This window comes from Phaseolus vulgaris, chromosome 10 (assembly GCF_051622355.1).
Source record: "Phaseolus vulgaris cultivar YP4 chromosome 10, ASM5162235v1, whole genome shotgun sequence".
NCBI lineage: Eukaryota > Viridiplantae > Streptophyta > Magnoliopsida > Fabales > Fabaceae > Phaseolus > Phaseolus vulgaris.
In genome coordinates this window covers 42,625,672-42,648,145 of record NC_143507.1, presented here as the reverse complement: position 1 = coordinate 42,648,145, position 22,474 = coordinate 42,625,672, and the positions used below count along the sequence as shown (strand labels likewise).

At 32.1% G+C, this 22,474-nt stretch overlaps 3 protein-coding genes across 8 annotated transcripts in view; all 3 read left to right on the top strand.

The window, feature by feature from the left end:
- LOC137818073 (disease resistance protein RPV1-like) overlaps positions 1-22,474 on the top strand; it is a 40,664-nt gene that overhangs the window by 15,640 nt on the left and 2,550 nt on the right. The window lies entirely within an intron of this gene.
- LOC137819715 (uncharacterized) lies at positions 144-6,775 on the top strand. 6 transcript variants are annotated; one of them, XM_068623665.2, is made up of 11 exons: positions 202-488; positions 818-980; positions 1,362-1,405; positions 1,708-1,882; positions 2,464-2,507; positions 3,518-4,498; positions 4,900-5,031; positions 5,560-5,850; positions 5,984-6,046; positions 6,364-6,505; positions 6,595-6,775. In XM_068623665.2, the coding sequence occupies exons 3-11, from the start codon at positions 1,364-1,366 to the stop codon at positions 6,639-6,641; spliced, it is 1,917 nt and encodes a 638-aa protein (XP_068479766.2). In that variant the 5' UTR covers positions 202-488; positions 818-980; positions 1,362-1,363; the 3' UTR covers positions 6,642-6,775. The 6 variants fall into 6 exon arrangements, with proteins under 6 accessions (XP_068479761.2, XP_068479765.2, XP_068479763.2 ...); XM_068623660.2 differs by lacking the exon at positions 1,362-1,405 and having other exon boundaries at positions 144-488; XM_068623662.2 differs by lacking the exon at positions 1,362-1,405 and having other exon boundaries at positions 189-488; positions 3,530-4,498.
- On the top strand, positions 8,751-14,317 carry LOC137819717 (developmentally-regulated G protein 2). Its single transcript, XM_068623667.2, has 12 exons — positions 8,751-8,875; positions 8,961-9,042; positions 9,255-9,322; positions 10,500-10,576; positions 10,798-10,978; positions 11,817-11,873; positions 12,477-12,551; positions 12,683-12,802; positions 13,082-13,252; positions 13,386-13,499; positions 13,624-13,794; positions 13,972-14,317. The coding sequence occupies exons 2-12, from the start codon at positions 8,973-8,975 to the stop codon at positions 14,065-14,067; spliced, it is 1,200 nt and encodes a 399-aa protein (XP_068479768.1). The 5' UTR covers positions 8,751-8,875; positions 8,961-8,972; the 3' UTR covers positions 14,068-14,317.

Here is a 22,474-nt window from a genome sequence, read left to right as displayed (position 1 = left end):
GATGAAGAATGAAAGGAACCTTTTTTTTCATCAAAAAACGAAATCAACTTTACCAAGATATGTTTTTTGAGAGATGTGTAGAGACAGATGCAGAGTGAGGAAAGGAAAATAAAAATCCGGATTCCACATTCCCAATTCAATTTAGTTCACAAAATAATTTTGGAATCCGAAACTGAACTCACTTGTTCACTCACTAACCCACCACAGCGTGATGGAAAAGCAAACCTAAACCCATACACATACCACTCTTCACTCTCTCTCTCTCTCTCAACACACACAATTAATTGCAAAATTAAATTAAATAATATTGCAATTAAAAAAGAAAAAACCAATCCACTGTGTTCAATTTCATTTGGCTTTTACGTATCCAAGAAGTTTCTAAGAGACGATTCCTCATCCCCGAAGAGGATTCAAACCATTTTTCAACTGGTTCACTGAGTGGGGTTTTGCTGCTTCAGCCACTGAGTCGAATCGTTCTATACTCTATGGTCAGTCCAATTTTCAATTTTTATCATGTGGGTTGCTTTTAATTTAGTTTTTCATTGACCCCAATTGTGCATTTCTTTGTTTGAGAAATATCTTGTGACGTTTGTGAATTGGGGTTTCAGTTTTGTTGTGTGTGCGTTTGTGAGTGTTTAATTGGTTGTTTAGCCTTCAGGGGCATGCTTTATTTTTCTGAAAGTTTTGATTTTTAAAGGTTTAAGGTGTTTACTGTAGCAATTTTTCAGTTTCTGTTATCTGGGTTTGAGTTGATTTGTTTGAAATATGGAATTTTTTGTAAGTTGTTTTCTTTCTGTTTTTTTTTTTGGTTTGGCAGTTTGTGTACTTGAGGTGCATGTGGTTGATACTCCATGGAAACTGTGGTTGGAATTGAGGATAATGATGATGGGAAGTTTGAAGATAGTGGGCTGGATAGAAGCAGTTCTGCTCTGTCTTCACCGAAGCAAATTTCTAACCCAATTGTATACAAGCTTGTTCGGGTATATGTTTAATTGTTCATTTATTGACTTTTCAGTTTCTCATTTGGATATGCAAGTTTTTAAGGTCTTTGAGTTTGATACTTTGATGACAACAATCAAGATGGAATGAGTTGTCATGGAACCTTAGTGGTTTTCCAGCATACTGGTATACTTAGCCATATAATTCACCTGTTTATTAGACTAAAAACCTAAACATTGTCCCGGAAGTGTTCTAATATTTCGTTCGTCTTTGATTTATTCAAAGATGGAATGTTTGTGGCAACCCTATATGTACACCTTTTTATCAGCATGAGTGATTGTTGTTCTAGCTGCACCACTTTTTTATTGCCTATTATTTGCTATAGCATTTATAATACCTCGATACCTTTTTCTCTTTTCCAGAAATGTCCAGCGATCTCCACTACAAATTAACAAAATTCCTGACGGTTTCCCATCTATCTTTATAGCATAGTTGTTCTATAAATTACTTTCCTTTGATCACTTTTTTTATGTAAGGAAATTAACTCACTTTACACAATCTTCTGTAATGGCTAAAATGAAAATGTAGAAAGTTAAAAATGGAATGTGACTTTGTGTTAACATTTAGTTTAATTAGACCAAAGAAAAGGGGAGGTTTATTCATAAGAAAATATTTTATTATATGGTTCTACATTTTCTTTTGTGATTTATACTTTTGTTCAGGCTATATCCATAATTCAACCAGTTGTCCATCTGATATAATCTTTAGGTTGAAGGTGATGGAAGGTTAGTGCCTGCAACAGATGATGAAGTAATGGAGGTGGGAGATTTTCTCGAGTATGAAAACAGTGAAATGCATGTTGTCGCTGACACTGGACAGAGTTTAGAATGCATATCGATTGAAAGATCATCTTCTGGGAAGCTTCGATTGGAGTGCTCTGAAGGTGCATACTCAATCTTTCGTTGTTATAATTGATTCTCAACATGTTAAATGTCACGCCAAAGCAATAGCATTTGTAGTAGTGGTTATATCAGACTATATCATGGGATTTCTTTGCTGTGTTACTGCAGCTTTATCTCTGCCTAAATGGATTTGAGTGTTACCTATTTCTTTCTTTTAGTTGTTCTTAAGACCAAAATTTGTGTTGATGTCTTCAGTTTTTTTAATTTTATAAACAGTCTCTGTTTTCAAATTTCTTAATTTAGGGTCAATGATCTCCGGGGTTTAAAGCTGTTGAACGCTTGAGACTTTGTTTCCCTATGAAATTGCTTTAAGTGTTTTTTGTTCAGTTGACATGTTCTTGTTATGTTTCTGTGAAATTATTAGTCTGTTTGTAACTTTAAAGGGTATAATGCCTATTGTCTAATTTAAAATGTTGATGAACTCTTGATGTTCTCGTTAGTTATGTGCCATACTTTTTTTTGAGTTTAAGCAAATGCCGTGATGGTTAACCTATTCCTTTCTCTTTCAAGGTTTTTTTTCTTGTATTTTCTTTCAACTAATGCTGTGGTGTTTCACAATTAGGCTCTGCAGAGGCTGATTTGGGGAAACTTAATGCAAAATTACAGGTAATTGGATCTCTTTTGTTTTCTCTCATTCATTTCCTCTCTCTCTAAGGATTTCAACATTAGTGAAAAGAAAAACTAAACTTCGAACTATGCTTTGATCTATTTGAATAGATGAAAGAGTTGGTCTGTCCAATATGATATTTTCTTCTTGTTAAAGAATACTTAATAAAGATGTTATATGTTTCATATCCGTTGTTAGTTATGAAATGTAGAGCAAGTGATGGCATATTAATTACTTGATTGAATTTTAATCATTTGTGTAGTCATCATGGCAAGCTTTCTCCTGGTATAAATACATTTGTGCTTTCTTTAGACTAGATGTAGTGGGTCTGAGATGTATTCTCAGATATTGTAATCCTTTTATGTATCTATAGTTAAGGCATGCATGTTCTGATTCTGAAGATATTAGTTCCTAGATTCTTCTTCACTCATGTTAATCATGCACTGCCAGTGTGTACTTCCCCTGTTGCAATTTTCTTCATTATTGACTGATAAAATTTCTTCTTCTATTGGAAAAGTAAAGAAAATGATAAGTTTGCCTTGTATGTGGTAATGCAGTAAGATGTAGCTTAAACAATATCTTTCTACATATGCGAACAAATGACTTAGGTTTGTCCAATTAAGAATTGTTGCTTTGATTAATGGCTGACACTTTAGATTGGCAGAACTACTGCAAATATTTATACTTGAATATGTTTATGTATATTGTAAGTTTGAAACCTTTCGTCCTGGACAGAAGAAGGAAGTTAAAATAGGTTTCATTGAGCATTGGTTTTTTTCCTAATCATGAGTATATGCTCTTGTTTGGATTTAACATTTCACATGAGTCTTTTACCATTGATTTTTTTATCCTTTACAATAGGTATGTGGTTTTCATCTAGGAAGTGATTAATTGCCCCATATTTTCTTAAAAACGTATGGTCCCCTACCCTGGATCATTGCCACACATTTTGGTATCTTCAATATTTTGTTTCCATGGGGTCTTTCTTGACCTCTAAAATTTCTTGTAGTACATTGAGCAGATTTTGCAAAAGGTCAAAGAAGAGGAGAAACAACGCATATCATGTGGATCACCTGTTCATTCTCATGTAAATGTAGACAGCCAGTGTTCAGCTGATAAATGTCCTGTCATGGATGGGAAGGTTCAATCTGAAACTCCCTACCAGGAAAATCCTTCTATAGCATCGAGTTTAAATTATACTCATAGCAATCAATCTGGGAGTATGGATCAGTGTTCTAGACCTTCAGAAGGAGTAATAGAAAGTGGGTCATCTGCTTCTGCTATCCATTCCAATTTGAAGCCTGACCTTTCAATGTCAGATGGAGAAATATGCTTGGACAAGCTATCAATCAGAGAACTTCATGAACTGTTTAAGGTAACTTTTGGTCGAGAAACTACTGTGAAAGACAAACAGTGGCTGAAAAGGAGGATTGCCATGAGTTTAACCAACTCTTGTGATGTTTCAACAACAAATTTTATTATTAAAGATAACCAAATAGTTAGAAAATTTGTAGAAGAAAGTTCTGGAAATATGAATATTTCATCCTTAATTTCTTCGGAAAATATGACTGAAGAAGAGGATATCAACTTGAAGGATTCATCTGCTGTAAATGCTTGTGGAATTGATGATAACCAAGTTATTTCTGAAATAAGACTGAGAAATCAAAATACAGAATATGGATTGGAAGATGAGAATAATGAGACAGAACAAAGAGCTGCAAAAAGAATTCGGAGACCTACGAAGAGATATATTGAAGAGCTCTCTGAAAATGAATCTAGAGAGCAGAATCCTAGGTTGCCAATTTCTAATAAAAGCATGGGACTTGGACAAGTTTCTTCAGCATCATATGTCAGGCCTGGTAGAAATACTTTTTCAGAGGTGAGAACATATGGCATGAGGTTTGACTCTCTTGGAGGTTCTGATGTTCAAATTCCTTGTGTGTCTTTGATTCGGAGAAGTCGTCCAAGGAAAGATATGGCATCTCTTATGGTATGTGATACTGTTTCTTGCATGTATATTAAGCTTAACTCTGTAAGTAAAGCATGATTCTATCTTGTTCCCGTTCTTGTTCTACTATAAGATAAAGAAAGTAATTCAGCAAGTTAAATGTATCTTTTTGTTTGAGTTAGATCATAATACATGATTTTTTCCCCTTTTCTTCATTTTTTTTGGTTGAAGGAAATGCTATGTTATCTTCAGGCCTTGCTGTGTATGATAGCATGCCTAGGAAATGTCTCTTTGCTACATGATTTTCCAATGTTGCCTTTCTACTCCTGCTGCATCTTTCCGGTGCAAGTTTGTTGATAGTTCTGGAAATTATATTGTTATGATTGTTTTCAAAAGTGCTTTTATTTTCTGATAATCAGAAAACATTATGCTCTTTGTTTCAGAAATTCCATCCAACTGCCACGAGTGAGACTGCAAAATTGAGTAATAAGCTCATTGAGCATAGTTCTGATGCTGTTGGTGAGATTCCAGAAAAAGTTTTCAAGCCTAGAATGCCTGCTAAGTTTCATCAATCAGTAAGAGCAACTTAGCCTCTGCTAATTATTGAAAGTATAGTTTATTGAAATTGATTGCGACAAGAAAGATGAATTTTATAGGAAGGAGATGAAGTAGAATTAATACACCATGAAAGGGTCAGCAATTAGCTAACTCATGGGAATTGGGAAATTATAACACCTGGAGAAATTGCTAATGTGTTGATTTTGTTAACTTCTAATGTTATATTATTAAAATGTTTATTGCTTCTCATATTTGTTGCTTATGTATATTTCTTTTCTTGAATGCTTGAACTCAAGATGGTGGTGATTACTATTACTATAATGCTTCCTGTTTTCGTTTGTAGTTAGTCTAGTGCTTCCTTGATGTGGGATTGTGACATGACATGCAATTGAAGCATTGGCTTAATGAACTATGCAACTTTTCACAAGTTTTACCTTGAAAAAGAGATGACTGACTTCTTTTGTATGACATTGTTTCGCTATTTTATTCTATGCATAATAACATCATGACTTTTTCGCTCTGTTGTGGGTTGGTGTGTTTGATAGCCTTCTTCTGAATCTGAGAAAGAGAAGCAGTGTCCAGTAGTAGGCACAATTGAGCCATGGCAGGAATTGAGGCCAAAAAGGGCAGATCTACCTGGCCATACTTCAGATGACAACATAGTTACTGTTCCCACTGCAAAAGGAGGGATGAGGAGGAAGCATCATCGGGCATGGACTCTTGTTGAGGTCATAAAATTGGTTGAAGGCGTGTCACGGTGTGGAGCAGGGAGGTGGTCTGAAATCAAACGGCTCTCCTTTGCATCATACTCATATCGTACATCTGTTGATCTTAAGGTAATATTTTTAAAGTCCATTAATAAGCCCTCTCATGTGCACTTCTGATCATGTTAAAGGTGGTAGAGTATATGCAAGGCTATATCTTTTGTCTTTGTGCATGCCCACATTGAAAACACATTTTACCTTGCAGGACAAGTGGAGGAATTTGCTCAAAGCTAGCTTTGCAATGACACCTGCACCTGCTGATGAGGGGGTAAGAATTTATGATAGTAATTATTAATTTGACATTGTAGAGGTGGGTTAACTCAGGTTTCTTCTTCAACCTCATGTCTTGTGCTGTGCCTATGCATGCATAGAACTGTATTAGCATGCATGCTTGACATTTATGATGCCATTAATGTTTAAGTAATGCTCTTCACCTGCATGCTTGTGGGGGTTGCAAATTCATAAAGTTCCTGTTTACTATCTTAATTGTCCTTAAGTTACTTCACTGAAGTGGGAATTATTACAGTTACAAGTTATAGTTGATCTACTATTACTATTATGAAGAGTTTTATGTTGATGTTATAGATAAATTCGCGGAAGCATGGTACGGCACCGATTCCTGAGAAAATTTTACTGCGTGTAAGAGAGCTTGCTGAGATGAATTCTCAGGTTCCTCCAAACATTAGCTCAAACAAGGTAGCAGCTGGTGCAGGGAGTGTGCATGAAGGTAGATCAGGGTACTTGTAAATAAATACCACATTCCTTATCAGTCAGCAATTTTTTTGGTTTTGAAAACTGATTTCTGCACTTTGTTAGACCAATCCTTTCTTGGATGCATAGAGAGAGTAGATGCAATCTTGTAGACAGCTGAGAGGAGATTGATTAGATGTTTTATGCCTTCAACAAACGTTGAATAGAATGATGTCAGGTTTTGGTTCTAGCCGTTTTGATGGTTGTAAATTTTGGTCTTAGTTATATACCTTAATTTTAGTTAGAATCACGTTGTTTTCTGTTCTAATGCTCTGTTAATACAATAATAGTTTAACCAGTTTCACAACTAGCTGAGCTATAATATAGAAAAATATGTGCCATTTTTTTAATGTTTACACTTTTCGTGTTCATTTAGAAAAACAATAAATTGTAACAGTTGATGATATAAGAATTAATTAGAATATATTGTCAATATCTAGTTATAGATTGTTATAAAAATTATTTAAAAGCCAATTAATTTTTTTAAATGGCTTCATATTTTAGCATATATTGCCAGCGGTGCATAATCTCTTCAATATGTCAGAACATTATTTCAGCTTAATTATTTTTTGTCCTATTTATTTTGTTTGATTCCGTTCCCTTATTTATAAATGGTTCAATTTTATATTTACATATTTAATGTTGATCCAATTTAATGATATTGTCATTGATTGACACAAATTATTAATGTTAATTCAGAGTAAAGGTATAAAATTGTATTGATTTAAATACGAAAGGACCAAATTTATCAAGTTTTAAAGATTATCAAAACTAAAGTACAAGCAAGTATCAAAAACACTTTTTTTTCTTCCTTTTATAAATTAGGTTATATTTTATAATATTAAAGGCTTTAATCGATATTTTTATTTAGCTTAAATTTCAAATGTATTAGTTTAAGATGATTTGCTCTCCAAAAAAATATATTATGAAATATTAGTTTTATTATTTGATAATGTATTGTTTGTTTTGTAGAAGATGGTTAATATTTTCTTAGTTGGAATTTCACTTGAATCATAATTTCATGTTTTTGTAACAATATATAAAATTACGTGATCAAAGATAAATTATATAATTATGTGAGCTTAGCATTTTAAAATAAGAAAATTAGGAAACATTTAATTGTGTTTTATTTATAACTTTAATTTTTAATTAATATTAAAATTTTGTTGAATTATTTACGAGAATATAGTGAAACTATAATTTTATACATTGATTTAACGAATTCTCTTCCTCTATCTATTGTGTGATATGTAAAGTAAAAAAAGTGTGATGCCTTTTTATTTTAACTAATCAATATTATATATTTTTCCTTTTCCTAAATTATAAAAATTAACATCACAACAATTTCAAAATGTTTAGGCAATTGCCTCTACACCCTGAATCTACACTTTAACACTCATACCAAATACCAAATGATCAAAATGTTTTTTTTATAGTTTTTAAATAGAAGTGAGATGCAAGTAAAAATGTATTTAAGATTTGATATTCTGAATTTTATTTTCAAATTTCGATTTCAATAACACTTTTCTAGATTTTAAAATCTCTTTTTTGGAATATCTTTCTGGATGTTGTTTTCAATACTTTTATTTCTGAAACATACAAAAATGTACTTCAGATTTCCTTTTCTAGTATTTTTTAATTACGAATTTTCAATTCCAAAATAAGAATAATTTTGAAATTTCAAAAATTGATTTAATAATTGTCAAATATTGGGTATATTCATACATTTCTCATCCACATCCATATTAATTAAGAAAAAAAACTTAACTTTAACTTTTTAAATAACCTCAACTTCACACCTCCATATCTCTCTTCCAGTCACAACATTTTCAGATGATTGACGAGAAAATTCATTGTATTTGACGTTCCTCAATACGAAAATATTTTTTTTAAGTTTTAGATTTCATTTTTGCACCTTACTATTTTTTTTTAGATTTTGGAGCTTCCAAAAAAATGAAAAAAAAGGGACAAAAACACAACTACAACAAGTAAAAACATTACAAAAATTATCTAAATCACCAACGTTTATTACTAACCACCACAAACAATCACCACCACTTGAAAATAAAGAAGAAAACACAACACTTTCCACCATACTTAAAATGATATTATTGAAATTAAAAAATATATTTGAAAATGCAGGGGTGAGGGAAAAGATATGGAGGTGCAGGAAGAATTTGGCTGATGTTAGGGTGCCCAATAAGAGTTCTGAAACAAAAAGGTTAGTCCAATGAGATGGTGTTAAAGCTGGGCCTGAAATAATTCTTCAATCTTCTCTTCTCAGACCTACTCTTTTCTCTCTTTCTCTCTCTGGGTTTTCGACGACATCGTGTGACTGTGTTTTCCGGTCAGTTAAGATCGTACCTTGTTTCTGTCTCTCTTGTTTGATTCTTCTGCATTAGCTTAGCTGATTGCCCTTTTGATGGTTACAGCGGAAAATAAAAATGGGTATCATTGAGAAGATCAAAGAAATTGAAGCCGAAATGGCTCGGACCCAGAAAAACAAAGCCACAGGTACCCATTTAGTACCCTCTGATTTCATTCTACTAGCTATAGAATTCCCGAAAAAAAGTGTATTTTTTGGTTGGGTGTTTGTTTTTTCTCTTACCTTTTTAAACAATTCTTTGGCCTTGTGGTCTAATTTTGGGTTCGGGTTTATCTTCTACCTCTTTTTGTGTTTAATAATTTCGTGATTATGAATGTATTTTGATTTTTGTATTGTGCAGAGTATCATCTTGGGCAGCTCAAGGCGAAGATAGCAAAACTAAGGACACAATTATTGGAGCCTCCGAAAGTAAGTTTTTATAGTTACTGTTTTTATCGTATTGTGTCACTGCACCTGATATGGTTCACAATCCAAACAATATGATATTGATTTCATACATTTTAGCATTAGATATTAGATATTTAACTTCTTTTTGGATTGTGAGGTCTATTTTATTATGTTGGTTAGAAAAGGAGGGAAAGTTTGTAGTCCAATTTTGTGTTATGAGAGTATTTCAGCCTTTGCTAGATTAATACACTTAGGCTACAACTTTTATTATTTTAGCTGTACTGTTTGAGCGACTGAAGACTTTATGCTGCTGTCCGCACTTCATTAGCATACATGCTTAGAATAGAGAACAGTAAGAAATGGCTAGCAAGAGGCCACTGGGGTCTTTTTTCTGTCTCTGGTCTTGTTTACACCAGTCTTGCTTTTTCTTAAGAAGTAATGGATTTTTCTGGATTCCAAAATTCTTCCTATCTATTCATTTTGAAGGCATCAGTAAGAAGAACAAGAATAAGGTTTTATAGTAATGTTCTGTTTTTGTATGAAAACAGTGGTTATGGATGGAGAGTTGATACCGGATTCTTCTATCTGAACTCCCCCTTAACTTTTGAGTGGTACAAGTTCTTTATTGACTTCAATTCGTCTTTTTTTTTTGTTTCCTTCAGTTGTTTTTTCATGTTTTTCCCTTTTCTTTTCTTTTCTTTAGGAGGATTCTCGTTTTGTAATCCTCTTTATGTCTGTCTGAATACATTTTTTTCTTAGTACTTACAGGAGGAGAAAATATGAAAGAAAGTGAAATAGACTTCTCTATAAGTTGAAATTTGCCTATGTATAAGATAATAATAAGATTTTGGAGAAGCTAATATGAGAGTTTCTACAAATTAAGTTATGCATGAGTTAATTTTAGCTTGTGAAGAGATTTATTTCAGTTTTCCTTTTTATTTTCTTCTCCTAGAAGTGTTTAAGAAAAATTTACTCAAACATACTTTTCCTCCCAACAAATAATTAATATGATAACTAAGGTACTTGGATTCTGGTTACTGAATCATTTACTTGGGATCTGGTTAGTGAATCTCTTACATTATTTATGTATTTCAACAAGCCTAGGTTTATCGTTATTTTTGTCTGCCACAGTTGCTGTTCCTTAGTAAACATTTTTTTAAGGTGTGGTATACTATCTTATTATCAAATTCTTTAATAGGGTTCTAGTGGAGGTGGAGAAGGATTTGAAGTTACAAAATTTGGCCATGGACGTGTTGCGCTGATCGGATTTCCAAGGTCTGCCTTCTAAAATAACCCTTTGCCTTTAGTTTTGATAATTGGTGTATTTTATTTACTACCATTATCTAAACTGATTACAGTTCATTGGGCTATATTTCGTTGAATCATTGTAATTTGGATGTGTGTATACATGTTTTAGGCATCTGCTTAAATTTTATTTGGGTTAGTTAAATGGCTTGGTGCTAACCCTTTCCATTTTTTGCCTTTCCATACTCCAGTGTGGGGAAGTCTACTCTTTTGACAATGTTAACGGGCACACACTCTGAAGCTGCATCTTATGAGTTCACAACTCTGACCTGTATTCCCGGGATTATACACTATAATGATACTAAAATTCAGTTACTTGATCTTCCTGGAATTATTGAAGGTGCTTCTGAAGGCAAGGGACGAGGGAGACAGGTTAAACTAAAATTGCTGATTTTTATCATTCAAGGGATAGGGTAGTGTTTTCTTTTTTCTTTTCATTGATAAGCAACATTAAAATAGTGTTGTTGTTAGATTGACTAATGCAGCAAACTGAGGTATCTAGTGTATATTTAGCAGAATGTGATGTGTTGGAGAGTTTCCTTAATTGCTAGGCATACTTTGTTGCATTGCAGCCTATTTGAATTGGTTGCCACTGTCTAGAGAAGGGTTACCTACAAAGGGGTTGTCAAGAAAGGTTTAGTTCAGCATTGGAAAGTGCAACCACCAAACTTTAACTTTAGGAGGTTGAGATTAAGAGATATGACTATTATATGTTTATAAGACTTGGATTATCCTGACCTTACAAGCCAATTGTGTGTGGTTGAATTACACCCATAGTCCTTAATCTAACATGACATCAAAGCTTATCTTTAGATCTACAGTCACACTTTAGGTCTATACCCTGGGTGTATGTTGGAAAGTTGCCTTGCTTGCAGTCACCCCTAACCCTCCTTAATTGTGGCCTATTAAAGTAGGCTGTTAGTGTCTCCAAAAATGCTACCTGTGAGGGTTGACTAAAAGGCTGGGTGAAGCATTTTATAGTGCCAGCTTTTGAGATGGTGATTCTGGTGGTTGAGGTCTTACATTAACCAGAGATATGACTAAAGTAGTGTTTATACGACTTGGGCAGTCTTCATCTCAAAATTTTTTTATCGAATTGAGTTAGACTCTAAGTCCAGTTTTTTATGATGGCACTTTGTTCTTTTCACTTACTGTTTGGCTTCCTTGTTATTAACAGTGTAGGATTTTTGTTTTCTGAATGTTCTCTCAGGTTATTGCTGTTGCTAAATCTTCCGACATAGTGTTGATGGTTCTTGATGCTTCCAAAGTAAGTTTCGTTTACATTTCCTAATCCAGTCTTTTACACTTTATGTCGTTAGTATTTCTAGTTGATAAAGTGGCATGTATGTAAATGCAGTAAATTATTATTTAAGCTAGAGACAATAAGTAGCTAAGAATGTCTAGTCTCAAACATTATCATTTAAGACACCCAACAGGCCCTCCTAGAACTAAACTAGTTGCTTTTTTTCATTATGCAATTTTTCTCACTGGCACTGCCACTTTTAATTTTTCTTTGTACATATAAATTCATTTGCACATCTCTTCTATCCTATTACATCAGATAATATTAATCCATAGTGTTTCCTACCCTGTGTTCCACGGAGTAAATAATAAATGCATGTTCTTCATATTCTCATTTTTCCTTTTTCTTTTCACTCCTTTAAAAGGCCTCCTACCATGCACAGGGTACACCAGCATACCACAATGCTAGTGTGTCTGCTCACTATTTTGTTGTCCATTTTCTGGATCAATGTTGCATGCAAAATTGATTCAGTCACGTTTAGATAGATTAATTATATTTAAATTTAAAATTTAAAACTTACATCTTTCAATCCATGACCTTTTTTTTTCTGTGTTTCCAATGTGTCAGAGTGAGGGCCATAGGCAAATATTGACCAGAGAGCTGGAAGCTGTGGGCTTGCGGTTAAACAAGAGACCTCCTCAGGTATGATTGTGCTCCAATACGTTGGGATGTGTCATGAAGCATGTATTATATACAGCATATAGGACCAAGTTGGATATATATGTTTTTGTCATCATTTTCTCATTAATTTGGAGCTTTATGTTTCTTGGCAGATATACTTTAAAAAGAAAAAGACAGGGGGCATTTCATTTAACAGCACTTTGCCTTTGACTCATGTGGATGAGAAGCTTTGTTATCAGATCCTGCACGAGTACAAGATTCACAATGCAGAGGTATATATCAAACTGTAAAGTAATCAGTTGCAATTCCTTTCCGAGGACCTTTAGTTGTGGAACAATATGATCGTGCAGTTGTAATTTTCAGCCTGTGTAGGGTAGTCTTGATATAACTGGCTTTTATCAGTATTGGAACCTCACCATGTTGATAAATTATGTAATATCCATTACTACATTTTTTTTGGTGACTTACCACATTTACTATATGATATAATGGAACTTTGTTTTCTATTACCAACCTATGTAAAGGGAGGTATCTGACAATTTGACTTTCAGGTCCTTTTCCGTGAGGATGCTACAGTGGATGATCTCATAGATGTCATTGAAGGAAACCGAAAATACATGAAGTGTGTGTATGTCTACAACAAGATAGATGTCATTGGTATTGATGATGTGGACAGATTAGCTCGTCAACCCAATTCTGTTGTCATTAGCTGCAATTTGAAGGTGGGTTAATATTTTCACTGTCTGAAGAAGAATGAGACACCATAAGGTTTTAGCAATTGTGTTTTTTTTTCTTTTGACCCTTTTATTGCATGTTACTACTAATGTTTCTAACACAAATTTGTCTTTTTGTCAGCTGAACTTAGACAGACTACTTGCAAGGATGTGGGACGAAATGGGTTTGGTTAGAATTTACACAAAACCACAAGGCCAGCAGCCTGATTTCTCTGATCCTGTGGTTCTTTCTGCTGTATGTTGCATAATCTGTGTCCCTTATTCTATTTATAACTAGCTTGAAAACCTTTGGCTTCTTTGTTTTTTAATCCTACAATCTATAATAGAGATGTCACTTTCTCTTGCAAAATATGTTTTAGGATAGAGGAGGCTGCACTGTAGAAGATTTCTGCAACCATATTCACAGAAGTTTGGTGAAGGATGTCAAGTATGTTCTGGTCTGGGGCACTAGTGCAAGGCACTACCCACAACATTGCGGTCTTAGTCATAATCTTCGTGACGAAGATGTGGTTCAAATTGTTAAGAAAAAGGTCAGAAACCCACTCTTCATCTTGTTTTCTGCTGTCTGACTGATGCATCAACATTGTTCATATTCTCTGTTATTGCTACTCGCTAAACACCTATACATATGCGATGTTGGGATATTGAATGTGATATTATGAAATATATGTGTGTGTATAATATATATGTATCTATGTGTTGTTCAGGAAAAGGAAGAGGGAGGAAGGGGAAGATTCAAATCACATTCCAATGCACCTGCTCGGATATCTGACAGAGAGAAGAAGGCACCACTAAAGACATAATTTGTTAGATGACACTACCTGTGATTTCATTGATTTGCCTGTTGGATGGGAAAAATGACCAGAGTTGATGAAACATCCAAAAGCAACATAGGATTGATCACTTACTAAGTGGGACACCTATATTTTTTGTCACCCAAGTGTTGTAACAATCCCCCCTCGAAATAATAGTTTTTTTTTATCTCATTTGTGAAGTGTGCATCTATGACTTGAAGAGAAGCAGAAAGTAAAGGAAACGGGCATTGCGTCTTAACATTTTGCATTATTTTTACTATGGATACAACTTAGATGTAGGACTACAGGTATTATTGCTGTTATTTTCTGATCAGATTTAAGTTTCATCTTAATAATAAATAATGACATTGAAGAGTACACTTTTAAACCAATAAAACTAAATATAAAATATTTTGACCAAACTTTAGATGAAAGAATTGGACGCTTTCAAATTATTTATATTAATTTATTTGTGTACAAAAAATTAATTATTATTTTAGGGCTACAAGTCCATTACCAAAAAAATAAACGAAGTACATCTAGATTTCAAGTACCTAGTAAAATGAAATTTCTTCCTTATTTATCCACTATTTCACAAATACTCTTGCTAGATACCAACTTATAGATAAAGAATGAAACAAAGAGAGTTTTGAAGTTTAAGGAGATAAGAAAATTAACATGTATTCTTTTGACTGGTTTTTAGATTGTTGTACAATAAGTAATTTAATCAACCTATTAATAATGAAAAAGAATAAACTCTTTAGAATTAACACTTTGGAAAACTCTGAACAATAAAATAATAGAAAAGTATCATCATTTATAGGAACAAAATTTTAACACTTTAGAAAACTTTGAACAGTAAAATAATAAAGAGATATCATCCTTTATAGGGCAAAAAATACAAGTAAAAGATTTAGAAGTAGGAACAACCTTTTTAAACATATAGGTGGTGAACAAAAAGTTGTAAACAAAAAATATATCAAAAAATTGCATCAATAACCAAATTATTCGAATAATGTTTTAGACCTTATGTAAAAAAGAGTTAAATAAAAAAAAAAAATTGCATAGATATATTGAGTTTTTCAAAATTAAATTTGACATTAATGTCCCATTAAAACCAATATACAAACTATACTATGTTTCTTGAAAGTGCTATAAGCCATAACATTTAGGAGTGAGTTGAATTAGACATTGAAAATATTAAAAGAAGTTTAGAATATATAAATTTATAATAATTATTTGTGAACACCTTAGAAAAAATGGAGTTATATGTAAATAAAATAAAATTTCAAAATAACAATGACCAAAATTAAAAAATTATTATCCAAGACCCACTTATCACATCATTCAAATAGAAAAAAAAGAAGAGAATTTAACAAGGTATATTATATCTAGCGTTTTAAATGTCTGGTTGCCTATAAAGCTAAAACATGTTTGGGTTGATATACAACCATGAGTATAATATTTCATGGGTCAATTTAAAGGTTGGTGGTATAATTTATGTAATTTAGAAGAAAATTAATTAGTCTTAAATACTGTTGAAATAACAACTCAAGAACAAATTGTTGTAGCAGCTTTAATATATACAATAACTACATTTAGGTTACAACAAAAAAAATTAGCTATAATAAAATAATGTAGAGAGCATTGAAGTGATTTTTTAATTACATAATTTTACTTTTGAAGATAATAAAAACAGTAAAGACAAAAATTATTGTGCAAGTCTTAACCTATATGATTGATCAGATATTGAAACATTTAGCATTTTAATTAGGGAACAAATCTCTACATTAATTTTCATAATGGATAAATTGGAAGACTCACTGTTAAAAAAATGAATTTTTATAACCATTAAACGAGTTTGTTCAAAATGATGAATAAAATAGGCAAGAAATATAACTAATAAACATGAAAGAAATATACAATAAATTATAAAGTCTAGAAAGAGATATATGCTTTGATTTTATTATACCCTCAAATTAAAATAATTAAACTTATTACAAGAAGTCTCTAAAACCAAAGTAAACCTAATTAAAAAATATATAAATATAATAAAAAAATTTGAAAGAATTAAAGAGAAAATAAAACTTCTTGTATTAAAAGCCTTTATCAAAGTATAAAAATGGATATAATTAAGACAACTACTACATATAAATTTGTCCTTATAATACCTTTTGAGCACAGTGAATGGAACATAATTTCATTAAGCTTAAAAAATGCACCTAATTAATGAATTCTAAAATATTATGAATGATATTTTCATTCAATATAAATATTTTTCTGCAGTACATTTAGGTCATTTATGGAAAAGAGATTAAAAAAATTTCAAACCAAGGTTACATTTTTAGGATATATATATATATATATATATATATATATATATATATATATATATATTTCGAATTTGTGGAAAAATCTTTCCTAATGGAATTAAAGATAAAAAAACAATGATAAAGATGTTTAGGATGTCTTAATGATGTAATAGATTTTTTTTAAAGATAGATTTATGTGTCCATATAGAAGATTAAGAAAAAATTTCTTGCATGAATGTTGAGATGACTGAAGTAATTTATATCAAATAAATTTAAAAAACAAATTATTGTACTTAAGAATTCCATATTCTCAAAGTTCATTAATTAACTGTAGAAACAAATTTCTTTGAAGTAAGCTAAGTGATATGATTCCAATAGCACAATATGAATGATTCTTTGACATTCTTAGGAATCAACTTGAGTTGGACATGAGATAGGCACTTTTTGATAGAATTAGATCAATGTTCTATGTTCAAGAACTCACCAAAACTAGTACCAAAACCCAAACTCACATGGAAGATCCATGTATTGCCAATTGAATCAAAACAACAACTAGAAAAGAAGAAGAAGCAAAGAGGAACAACAAAAAGTAAAAAGGACCGAAGCAAAAAGCAATGGAAACTAGAAAACCGAAACTGAAATTGCAAAGAAAGCAAGCTAAGACATGAATATAAAAGGAGAAGGAAGGAAGGAGAAGAGAAAGCTCATGAAGATGGATGGCTTGGTTGGATGATCACGCCACTTGGATGGTGAGGGCTCCAAGATGAGTGTGCTATGCTGCCACTTGAGGTAACCAAGAACACTCAAGATAAGACTAAGTGAGGAAGGCACAAAACTCTCCAATTCTCTCTCAAATTGAGTAGAGTTTCTCTAATTCAAAATTCAAATATGAAAAATACAAAGAAAACACCTTAATTTATAGGTTTAGAGGTGCTGAAATGTAAAGCTAAAACAAATGCAAATTCCCCCCCAAATGACATGAAAGTGGCGCCAACTATAGTCACGAGGAAGGTGTGACTTCCTTTCTAGTTTGGCACCACTCCTATTTACGTCTACACCTCTCTACTAAACGCACACCCCCCAAGTTTCCTACTATCTTCCTAAACTAAAGACCTAAAGATGTTTTTACAAAAGAGGTTTCTCATGTTTCCCTCTAAGCACCCTCTAACACAAAGAATTTATAAAAAGGGAAAACAAACGTCCATTAGCCCCTAAAGCCTTGAACATGCTCCTTGTAAGCCTTTGAGGTGGGCTATTAACTCCATGAGCGTCCTCCACTTGAGCCTCAACCTCTTCTTGCTCTTGATGATTGGCCTCCATGTCCACTTGAGCTTGATCTCCATCACTAAGTACTCAAACAAATTTCAAAATACCATTCTAAAGAACAAATTGTTAGCTATTATTATTATGGAATTTGACACCAAGCTCAAAAAAATCTCATTTTACCATCAAGATATAAATTTTATCTATTATTTTGTACATTACTAAATTTAACGATGATTTACATATATATATATATATCCAGTCTATTTAAAGAATTAACACTATCTTTAATTTAAAACATCAAGCTAAGCTAATAAGTTTGTGATTTTTTTTATATATTACCTCTTTTAATTTGGATTTTTTTAGACATTTTCCCTTAAGAGTAATATTGATAAAAATAGGAAGGTAAGGGGTTGAGTTTTCGCTTATTCTTCAATATTGAGTATAAAATGTACTAAAAGATTAGACATAATATATCAATTATAATAATATGATTAGTTAATGATCTTTATTTATAACTTAACTTATTTTAGTTATTTAATTTTTGAATATTTTTCCTTTGGTATGTTGCCACTACAACATGCAATTTAGAATTGGAGTTGCAAAGAGATGTTACGTGAAAGAGAGCCAAATTAGTTTTGTCTATGACTCAGTGGGTTCCACGATTTTCATTAAAGTTCATTTTGTAATATGGTATGAGTGACTCACACTCACTCCTAGTATTCCATTTTTATTTTATTTAAAGCAAACTTGGTATGTGTGTGTATGTGTATATATATATATCTGGTTTGTAAATTCTATGAAATAATGAAGTTGGATGACCCAATGTCACACAAAAGTTGGTAGTCAATGGTCAAAAGCTGAAGCCTTATTTAGGTGATGAAATTGAAAGGATCATCATAGAGATTTTGTTGAATGAGCTATAAAGAAACAAATGTAAAATTATATGACGTTAAACAAATGTTTGCTAGGAGGCAACCCAATATTTTAATTACTATGTCTTCTTTTTTGTGTATTTTGTTTAGTTTTTGTTTAAGTTGTGTATTGTGTGGTGAAATCAGGTTTGATGACTCCAGAACAATTTGGATAGTATGTTGCATGACATGGGGACAAATATTATTTTTTTGGAGGCGTAGGTCCAACAAATGAAGCTGAGAATATTAATTTGAATTGTAGGGAAATTATATAATTTATTAGCCAATATAACATTACTCTATGAGTGTGGTGATGTATAAAATTATCAAACAAAACTATCATACCATATTACAATGGTGTGAAATCAATTTTAACTTGTAAAGTGATTTTTAACTCAAATTATTGGTAATAAACTAGTTGTAAACCAGTTTTTTTAATTGAACGGTTTTGTGAAATCACGAGAAAAAATGTTGTTGGTGAAATTATAAAAAAATCTCAACAAAATAAGCATACTAAATTATAAGAAGAAAATAAATTTCAATTCAAACACTTATAGAGATAAGTGTGTATACAAATAACAAACAAGGTGAAATTAATCATTGTAGCTATTAATTTTATCTTCTCAATTTCAATGAACAATATACAAAGTAATGAGAATGGAGAAAATAAAGAGATAAAAAAGAATGGGAAGGGAGAGATGCAGTGAAACTAAAGAAAGAGAAACAAAAGAGATATGTAATGAGAAGAAAAATAAAATAGATACGATTAGAAAATGTGAAAATGCATCTAGTGTTGGAACAAATACTTGGACCACGTGTTCTGTTTCTGTGTTATGTACAGACATCAACTATGCTTAAAGTTAAAGAATTTTTTATTGAATTGAATGAATAAAGATGGTGAGCCGTTGGATTATTGAGAGGGTAATGAATTAGTGGTTGATGATTGCGCAAGTTCAAGGCCATGGCTATTGGTCACCCCTTTTGGAACGGTTCTTCAATTTTTTATGGAACGTATGCCACATTATGCTATTTTTCTCCAAAATTAAAATAAATTTTATTTAATATAAAGAAGTGGTCATTATATTCTAATATTTGATAAGGACAAAATATAATAAGGACAAAGGTATATTTTAATCATTCAAAATTAAACTAAATATTATTTAATATAAAGAAGTGGTCATTATATTCTAACTATAGACATTCTTTACTATTTGTATTTCAGAAACTAAAACCATTTGATGAAAAAAATATTTAAGATGTCACTAAAATAGAATTTGTTTGATGTTTATAATTTTAAGTGATTATAAATATTTGATAATATTGAATATTATTTAATAAACGTATTTAAGATCAAGACTTTTTTATTTGTTGGAATTAAGAGATTTATAGGATTTTTGATCATGATGAAGTTATTTTTTTGCTTTTTACCAAAATGGGGTCCGTTTTAAAAAAATTACAAATTTAGGCAAGTCGTGTCAATTCGGCACAACTTCATATGCACAAATCGTTCCAATTTGACACGACTCTGCCATGTCATACAGAAGTCGTGTGGCACGATTTCTGCCACGCCATATATATATATAATTTTTATTTTATTTTTTAAAAAATTTGTATTGTTTATATATTGGGTAGTAAGTTATGTAATGTTACCAATTAATTTGATACATAACTTTCTAAGAGTATTAGTTTTAAGGAACAAAAAATTGGATAATCGTGTATGGATCATGTCCGGCGCCATTAAATATCAAAATATCAAAAAATTTGCATACATGAGACATTAAATATCAAAATATACTTTTTAGCTAGTGGGAAACCATGTCCGGCGGCAATGTCCTCAGGAGTTAATGTCTCAAAGTTTGAATAAGCTGATTATCCAATTTTTTGTTCCTTAAAACTAACATTCTTAAAAAATTATGTATCAAATTAATTTTTAACATTACATAACTTACTTTCCAATATATAAAAAATAATTTAAAATAAAATTATATATATATATATGACGTGGCAGAAGTCGTGTCAAGTTGGCACGACTTCAGTATGACATGACAGAGTCGTGTCTAATTGGGACGATTTGTGCATATGAAGTCGTGCCAAATTGACACGACTTCAGTATGACATGGCAGAGTCGTGTCTAATTAGGACGATTTGTGCATATGAAGTTGTACCGAATTGACACGACTTGTCTAAATTTGTAATTTTTTTAAACGAATCCCATTTTGATAAAAGGAAAAATAATAACCAATCATGGTCAAAATTCCAGATTTATAACCATTCAAATAATATGTTGAAACAACTGATATACTTTTTGATTCAAAGATAATATAAATAAGTTGAAAGTGTATTTAATATGAATTATTCGATATTTGTAATTAAAAATTTTAAACTTCTTCTCATTACTAAGAATTAGAAATATATAATTAAAATTTTCTGATAAAAAATAAAGTGATTACTACCCTGTTAAACACATATACTCTCTGATAAAAGTCATAAACAAATTATAAATTTTACATTGGAAAAACGAGTATTAGTTGAAAAAGAGTTACTGAAAAATAATAATAAATTATAAATTACGAGAATGATCATGTTAAATAAATATAGTAAGATTATGGATGGTTTTTATGTTAAGGGTTTAGTGAAAATCTTGTGTGAATAACTATCTAAGAAGACTCACTCTTTAATGAGGACCATATGTTGACCCATAAGTAGTAAAGTCAAGATACTCTTTTGGAAATGTACCATGAGTACCTTGAAGTGGGTTGGTTATAGAGTGACGACAGCCATGGTAGAGGGCTCAAGATGGGATCATAAAGGTGGACAATTCATCTAACGTATACTTGATATTGAGCTATCAATAACATATAATAAGGAGGCTAACATGGACTTGCTTGAACAAGTCCCTACCTAAGATAATCCAAGGAAGAGGGTTCTCAAGAGAATCTTCAAGTGCTTCTATCTATATAATATATTAATATCACATATGATAATAGTAGTAGTAAAACAAAGATAACCCCTCTTGCATATATGGGGATGAGTTTGATGAAGAAGAAGATGATCCAAGACTTCTGTTTTGGGGCGATCAATTTGGAGGTAAACCTTCTTCCGTTTGAGATCATTTGCTTTCTATTGCAGTTCTTCTCTGCCTCGCGAGGTTCCTGACCTCGGCACTGGTGGCGGATAGGCGACAGAGCTCCTCCTGAGTGGCGGCGAGGCACTCCTCACTTCCGCTCTCTCCGCTGGCGGTGGCAACGACAACCTCCGCAAGAAGGTCTCTCACCAGAGACATGAAGCTCGCCCATTACCTTCTCTCTACAATAAACAACTCTTAACGTCGTAAGCTGAAAAGACCAATTTAAATATATTTTAAAAAACATAAATATTAAATTAATTTTTTTAATAACGAAAATATCCTTTCCATGTTTACCTTTTGATTTCAGTTTGGTGTTGTCGAAATGACGAAAATATCCTAGGTTTTTTCCCATGTCCACCATTAAAACCTTGCTCATTAAAAAAAAAACTTTGTTCCTTGCTAGCTTACCACAGCATGATGAAAAGCAAACCTAAATTCCACGTACTTCCCCCTTCTTTTTTCTATATATACTTGTGTTAACTCTTCACTCCTCACTCTCTCTCTATGACATACCACTCTTCATTCACTCTCTCTCTCTACTCTTCACTCTCTCTGTGACATACCACTCTTCACTCTCTCTCTCTACTCTTCATTCCTTACTATTTCTCTCGGTGACATACCACTCTTCACTTCACTCTCTCTCTCAATACCACTCTTCACTCTTATAATCCCAAACCCATAGTCCCATAGTGATGGAATAACAAGGAGTCCATAGTCCCAATACCTCTTCACTCCTCACTATTTCTCTCTGTGACATACCACTCTGCACCCTCAATACCACTCTTCACTCTCTCTCTCAA

What these genes read in the sequence shown, in the direction of transcription:
- LOC137819717 (XM_068623667.2), top strand. Translation starts at nt 8,973, where the DNA reads ATGGGTATCATTGAGAAGATCAAAGAAATTGAAGCCGAAATGGCTCGG. An exon ending in CCAGAAAAACAAAGCCACAG is followed by an intron (nt 9,043 to 9,254) that starts GTACCCATTTAG and finishes TGTATTGTGCAG; the next exon opens with AGTATCATCTTGGGCAGCTC. An exon ending in TCATTAGCTGCAATTTGAAG is followed by an intron (nt 13,253 to 13,385) that starts GTGGGTTAATAT and finishes TCTTTTTGTCAG; the next exon opens with CTGAACTTAGACAGACTACT.
- LOC137819715 (XM_068623660.2), top strand. Translation starts at nt 852, where the DNA reads ATGGAAACTGTGGTTGGAATTGAGGATAATGATGATGGGAAGTTTGAA. An exon ending in TTGTATACAAGCTTGTTCGG is followed by an intron (nt 981 to 1,707) that starts GTATATGTTTAA and finishes TATAATCTTTAG; the next exon opens with GTTGAAGGTGATGGAAGGTT. An exon ending in TCGATTGGAGTGCTCTGAAG is followed by an intron (nt 1,883 to 2,463) that starts GTGCATACTCAA and finishes TTTCACAATTAG; the next exon opens with GCTCTGCAGAGGCTGATTTG.